Source organism: Diabrotica undecimpunctata, chromosome 2, assembly GCF_040954645.1.
Source record: "Diabrotica undecimpunctata isolate CICGRU chromosome 2, icDiaUnde3, whole genome shotgun sequence".
NCBI classification, from domain to species: Eukaryota; Metazoa; Arthropoda; class Insecta; order Coleoptera; family Chrysomelidae; genus Diabrotica; species Diabrotica undecimpunctata.
Window position 1 is genome coordinate 110,897,448 of NC_092804.1, and position 7,308 is coordinate 110,904,755.

General features: G+C 32.0%; 1 protein-coding gene across 1 annotated transcript; it reads left to right on the plus strand.

Annotated features, from left to right (window-relative positions):
- Positions 1 to 3,818: 3,818 nt before the first annotated feature.
- Positions 3,819 to 5,968, plus strand: LOC140433862 (uncharacterized). The gene is made up of 4 exons (XM_072521837.1): positions 3,819 to 4,050; positions 4,492 to 4,706; positions 5,102 to 5,212; positions 5,712 to 5,968. The coding sequence occupies exons 1-4, from the start codon at positions 3,959 to 3,961 to the stop codon at positions 5,966 to 5,968; spliced, it is 675 nt and encodes a 224-aa protein (XP_072377938.1). The 5' UTR covers positions 3,819 to 3,958.
- Positions 5,969 to 7,308: the final 1,340 nt, after the last annotated feature.

Genomic DNA, 7,308 nt, shown 5'->3' on the forward strand with positions numbered 1-7,308 from the left:
CTTTACAGGTGACAATGTCTTTATTCCTATGTAAACGAATTTTATCGCGGCAGTCTGGTGTTGTATACGATCTGTATCCAAATATGAGTGCTTAGTCAACACATATGACATCAGAGCTTACAAGTGTAATAAGAGGCCACATATTTAACCATTTCAAGACAGTTACAGAGTATATTTTTCTAAGATTTTGTGTTTATTTTCGTGAATAAATTGGAATATTTGTTACATTTTGGTTTGGTTACGATTTTTGCTTATTAATAAGATATGTACTTTTAACAAAATTTTATTATTTTTATGTATTTGATCCTGAAAGAGAAATTTCACAAAACAGCAAAAAAATAACCCTCAAATTTAAAATGATAATGATCCAACTTTTTGGAGAAATTCTCGACGATCAATCAGTTTATTCAGATATAGGAGGGGATAGTGGTGCTGAAGATGATAGAGCCATTTCAACAAGTACACCACTTAGCACCCGTAGTTTCTGTGGTTCTACAACAACTGGTAGAGAAAAAGAAACTACAAGCGTAGCTCCAAATATTAGTGATTATGACCACGATGACAGTATAGCTCATCCAAATATTCTACTCGAAAATATAACAGAAAAACGATATAAACACGCCAATTTTGAAAATGATGATACTTGTAGCACTTGTAGTTCTTCAGAGTGAAGTGACGATTTTGGTTTCACCAAAAATAGCCAAAACCCTATTCTAATGTCTACACTTCATTTTGACAGACCGTTTGGAACTAGAGTTGAGATAGACGTATCTTCACCCATGAAAATATTTTTAAACTTCTTAGGTCCAATGTTTGCAGTAATTGTACAGCAGTTAAATATATACTACTATATAAATGGTGTTCAACTTTGTTTGAATGAAGAAAAATTAAAAGCATTTCTCGGAATTCTGATGTTGATGGGAATTCATATTTTACCATCAATTCGTTTATACTGGTAATGAAATTTTTTTGTTTCGAGGATTGCAAATTTTTATAAATTTTAAGATTTTTGCATCTTAATGATAACATCAAAATACCAAAAATAGGTGAGGCACATTTTGATAAATTATATAAGGTTAGATCTCTGATAGATGCGTTAAACAAAAGATACCATGACGCCTTTTTTTCCCCAGTCAAAATTTGTCAATAGATGAAAGCATGATTGGTTTCAAGGGCAGAAGCTGTTTGAAACAGTAGGTACATGCCTTTAAAACCAATCAAACGAGGTTTCAAAGTTTGGTCTATTAACTGTGCTGCTACCGGCGTTTTGTTGGGATTTGAAATCTATCAGGTAGAAAGTAACAAAAATAGTGAAGTAACTTACTAGTAGTTAGCAGTTCTTCTATCTTTGTTGACGCTCCTTAGTACTTCTTCATTAGTTTTCCTTGCTGTCCAAGGTATCTTCAGCATTCGTCTATGAACCCACATTTCAAATGCTTCAATTTTGTTCATGATCGATACTGTTAGCGTCCACACTTCTGCACTATACAAAAGTACAGTCCAAATATAGCACTTAACCATTCTCTGTCTTAGTTCTAAACTGAGATGATTATTGCAAAGAAATGACTTCATTTTCATAAAAGTAGTTTTAGTCATTGCTATTCTAACGTTTTATTTCTATGTCTGGATCTAGTTGGTCCGTTTGCACATTTCCCAAATATGTCATTTTGTGAACTTTCTCAACTTGGACTCCGTTTAATTGAAGCTTTGCATTGGGATGTGGGTCGCGACTAAACACTAAAAATTTGGTTTTGTTTTGAGTTTATTTTAATGTCCATTTCCTCTCCTACTTCGTGAATACGATCAAGCAGAATTTGAAGACCTTCAATATTATCTGACAGAATTACTGTGTCGTCTGCATATCTGATCACATTAAGTAGTTCACTGTTGCGAAGTATTAGGAAAATTTTAAGAGTGTGGCTTATTAGGCTAATTAATCGATATTCTGAGCATTTTCTCGCATTGTGTTTTTTAGGTATTGCGACAAAGATGGATTTGAGTCAATCTGTGGGAATCACTCCGGTGTTATATATTGAATTAAAAAGTCTTACTACTACTTTTATGTCATCATCCTCTATTAGTTTCAGCAACTCAGTTGGTGTATCATCTGGGCCACAAGCTTTTATAATTTTAGAATTATTTATAGCGTGTTCTACCTCGCATTTCATAATCTCTGGGCCGTCAGTACGTTATCTTCAAACAACTCTGATATATACAGCTGCCATTCTTTTCTTATTTCGTGCTCATTTACAATAATTTTGTTATTATTGTCAACGAGTACAGAGGGAACTTGTTTTTTAAATATGTTACTCATTTCTTTTAGTTTTTTGTGCACATTAAATAAGTCGTGTTTAGATATTACATCCTCCACTTCGTCGCACCTTTCTCTCGTCCATTTTTCTTTGGGTAATTTGATCTCCTTTTTTATTCTTCTCTGCAGGTGTCTATATTCTGTTTCATTAGATTTTATCAGTCGACGTTGTTCCATTAATTTCAAGATGTCGTCTGTCATCCATTTATTTTTTTTTGATTAAGTTTTTTCTATAATCATTGTTTGTGGAGATTTCGTTAACTTGGTTTTTAAATTCACTCCATAGTTCTTCTGGATCTTCTACTTGTTCTCCGATGTTTTTTATTCTATTGTTAAATTCTTTTTTAATGTTATGTTTTGTTTATATCGTCAAAGTTAAGTACATTGGTTTTTATCGCTGAATTCGTTAATATCTGCTACAAGTAGTTGACGATCAGATCCAATATCTGCCGTTCATTTACATGTATATATAGTCTATTTGATTTCTTGAGGACTCAGGGTCCTCAAGCCATCATCAAATGGGGCTTTCCAAGTGTATAGTCGTCGCTTGAGTAGTTTATACCAGGTGTTTGCAATGATCATAATGTTTACAAAATTCACACAATCTCTGTCCTCGATCGTTAGGTTGTCTTAACCATAAGGACCTACAGTCTGACCTCGTCGACCTTCACCAATTTTTGCATTGAAGTCTCCTATAATATATAAAATTTCGTGTTTATTAAGTTTCTGATAATACGTTTCTGATAAGATCATACAACTTCTCGACTTCATCGTCATATTTTCTATCTGCAGTCGAAGCATAGATTCGAAGTATGTTAGTTTTAAATGGTTGAGTATTTATTTGGAGTAATATTATTCTATCCGAGACTGGTACAAAATTGGTCACATATTTATTCAGTTCTGATGTTACTAATATACCTACACCAACATTCCATGTGCACATTCTAAAATTAGATTTCTTTATTTTTAGGATTTCTTCACGAGGTTTTCGCATGTTTACGACCTGAGAGGCCTCGTGGTATAAATGTTTCTCCTCTCCTGCCGAATCTTGGCCTCCGCTTTCCATGATTAGTAACGGTTTACAATTGCAGTGTCAATTCTATCGTGATTTTCCTGGAGGTGCTCTATGAGCCGTTAATGCAGTGGTTCCCCTTTGCCTTCTGCATTCTTATGCCGTTGACCATTGTTTGTTGATTCATCTGCCTTCGGGCCGATTTCTCAACCCCAGGACAAAAGAATGCCCTACCACTCATCAACTCATCCGTCCTAAGCCGTTGGTCAGTAAGTGGGGGATTGCTTATACCGGCAACATAGTATAAAAAAGAATAGTATGGACACTCGACAGGCGGGAAAAAGTACGCGCATCATTTAGCGCAGGCCATATCGCCATATTGAAAACAGACCGACCGCTAGTGACGTAGTGACATCCGACTGGTATTAAGGTGACGTGTAGTGTAGTCATTAAGTCATCTGTCGTGATTTGTTTGTTTATTTCTGTATCGTTTTATTTTTCGTTTAATTAAGTCTAAAAACAGTTCTTTTTAGAACTAAATTGTATTATCAAATTTCAACTTCGTATATTATATACGTAGGTATATATTAGTTATATTAGTTTTGTGGTTTCCAAGAGATATTTGTAATTTCATTATGCCTGGAGACCATTGTGCTGTGAACACTTGCAAAAATTCACGTTCGAAGACGGGAGGTACGTTTTTTACGTTTCCCAAGGATCCTCAAAGGTATGTATTTCTGTTTGTCAATATCCGTAACTAATAAACGTAAATTACAAGTTTAAATGATTTAAGACTGGTTCATTTTTGAAGAACCCTACTTTTTGCTGTACCTCTATAACTATTAAAATAATATTTGTGTACTTACTTTTGTATATATATATATATATATATATATATATATATATATATATATATATATATATATATATATATTATATAGAAATAATATTTCTATTTTGTTATGAAAGTTCATAAAATTCAAATTTGCTGAATTTTGTAATCTATAATGATTAATTACTATTTAAATGGGATTATAATGATAATTATAAATAATAATAATAAATTATATAACTTCAGAACAATATAATGATTAAGTTTTTGCCTAGTAATATTTTTTATCCATTTTATCTAGTCAATTTTCAAATTTTTAAAATATATTTGTTTCAGGGCAGAAACCTGGGCACGAGCTGCTGGACGGGAGGATTTATATGTAAAGCTTCCAGCTTTTCATAAAAGTTATCAACTTTGTCATCTACATTTTGATGACAATTGTTTCTTAAATTATCTCCGTAACAGGCTTAAGCCTACTGCAGTTCCTACCATTTTTTCATGTATGCAGGGATCCTCAGACAATCACCGTGATCATTCATATTCAGTTTTAGGTAAGTCATTTTCTATTAGTGTTTTTTGGTAAATACTTATTTTAAAAATTTATTTAATATTATTTTTAAAACTTCACTGTCCAAATGGTAATAGCTACGAAGAGTCTCCAAGTTCAATGTTATTTTAATATTAAATATCATGACCTACTCTTGAACCACATTTGAATCATGAATGGATTATATATAATCCATTTAGCATATAACCACGCTATTTGAATCATATGTGATTCATTGGACAGTGAAGTTTTAAATATGTTGGTTATCCCAAAAAGATATTTATTTTTAGTATCAGATATTAATGTTTCATTATAAGACATAAAGTGCAAAACGTTATTAAAACTAAAAGGAGGTAACAAAGTGAGGGAAAAAGTAACACCTAACTTTATTTCTTGCAGATATCAATGTTTCTAGAAATGGGTGTTCAATGCAAGGTGGGGAAGAGTCTGTACAAGATCAAGTTTCAGGACCAGCAATTAATATTTTGCAGAATATTGTTATATCCAATGGTAAGTACTAAATGAGATATTTACTTCCAAAGGTATCAAGAGATTTCTATCCTGATAATGAATTATGTAAATAGTGCAACTTTTAATATTTTTTCAATTTTATTTATAAAACATGTGTATATAATCTTTTCTTCTTTTTATTTGTTTAGAGTTTTCTAAACTATTGAAACCTATGTTTCAATTTTAAATAGTGGTCCTTATGTTGTTATATATCAAAGTTAAGAATGCTCTACAGGTTATACATGGTTATTTAGTCTGTTTGATCCACTCTATGTATAAACCTATTTTTTTAAAACAGTTAAAAATAAAAGTTGTTAAAAGTTATGTGAATTTTAATACTAGTAGTAAACATTCAGAGGATTCATTCATAACAAGTGATAGAATTAGCACTCTTTTTCTAAAAGAAATATACAATACATTATAACATTTCTAAATTGGACTTTTTTCTATTATTACAAGAGTATTGACTTATGTATAATACATTTTTTTCTGTTTACAGATAATGTAGACAAATCAACTTCACCACTGTCAGAATTTTCTCCAACATTGAGCACTCAAACACCTTTACTTCTATCTTCCCATACTCCAAGGAAGGAAGTTCTAAGATCAAAAGTAAAGGAATTGAGAAATGAAAATTATCGTTTGTCTCAAAAAATAAATGAACTTGAGAATCAAGTTCTGATGCAAAAATCAGATGTTCTTAACTCATTGTCTGCAGAGGATTGTCAGCAGTTAATTTATAAATTGTGTCCATAGGAACTTGCCGATTTTATAACAATACAGATTGCCCAGACAAACAAGAAACCACGAGGTCGCCGCTATTCAGATGCTTTTAAGCAAGAATGTCTAAAGATGTATTTTACGGGACCCAGGGTATATAAAACGAAATTAATGAAACTTTTTTATCTTCCTAATCCTCGCACATTAAGAAGGTACACTGAGGAAATCAAGATAAAACCTGGACTTAATGAAAATATTATTCAGATGATTACTCTTAAAGTCAGTAATTTTTCTGAACAAAATAAAATGTGTGTCTTATGCTTTGATGAAATGGCAATTAAGGCAAATTTATTATACAACCGAGGATCAGATGAAGTTGTTGGCATAGAAGATTTTGGAGCTGGTGAAAAATCAATTGTTCCTGCAGTAAGTGGTACTGTAATAATGGTGAGGGGTATAATGAACAATTGGAAACAACCATTATGTTATTACCTGCATCATTCTTCATGTCCTGCAGAAAAATTGCAGGTGATTTTGACAGAGGCCATAAAGTCATTATTCAGATGTGGTTTAAATGTTTGTGCCATAATAAGTGACTTAGGCTCAAATAATTGGAAATTTGCTAATAGCATGAATATAACTCCTGAAAATCCATATTTTATTTTTAAGGAAAACTCTCAGGAAGATAAAAAAATTATTTACATGTTTGATACTCCTCATCTGATAAAGTTGGCAAGGAACAATTTATTAAAAAACCACTTTGTATTTATCAATGAAGCCAATATTAAAAAAACAACTTCGTGGGAGCATATTAAAGCCTTTTATGTGCACGACAATAAATATGCAAACCGAGCTGCTCCAAAATTGACAGAGGCACATATAAATCCTAACGCCTTTCAGAAGATGAAGGTAAAGCTGGCTTCACAAGTTCTTAGTAGCACAGTTGCTGCAAGTTTAAATTTATATATTAGATTTGGTATCATTCCAGCTGCTGCCGAAGTTACTTCAGAAGTTGTTCAAATATTTGATAATTTGTTTGATTTATTAAATTCTTCTTCACTGCACCATTCTAAAAAGTATTGTCAGGCATTTAAAAACTTAGAATACCAGAATGGTCACCATACTATTTTAACCATATTTACACCCTCGAAAAAATTCAAAATAAGTTTCTCCGGATTTGTGCTTATAGATTAAACTTAAAGAACTTGTCTTTGGTTGAACTAAGGTCAAGGCTAAATATCAGTTCGTTAGAAAACTATAGAACTAAAATGCGATCTAGTTTTTCTCTATAAACTACTTAATCATACAACTGACTGTTCTGATTTATTAGGTCCTATCAACTTTAGATGTAGCACTAGAATTCTTAAAGAAATATC

Excerpts from the sequence above, each read along its gene's own strand:
- LOC140433862 (XM_072521837.1), top strand. The coding sequence starts at position 3,959 with ATGCCTGGAGACCATTGTGCTGTGAACACTTGCAAAAATTCACGTTCG. Across the intron at positions 4,051-4,491 it reads TTTCCCAAGGATCCTCAAAG|GGCAGAAACCTGGGCACGAG; the intron begins GTATGTATTTCT and ends TATTTGTTTCAG. Across the intron at positions 5,213-5,711 it reads GAATATTGTTATATCCAATG|ATAATGTAGACAAATCAACT; the intron begins GTAAGTACTAAA and ends TTCTGTTTACAG.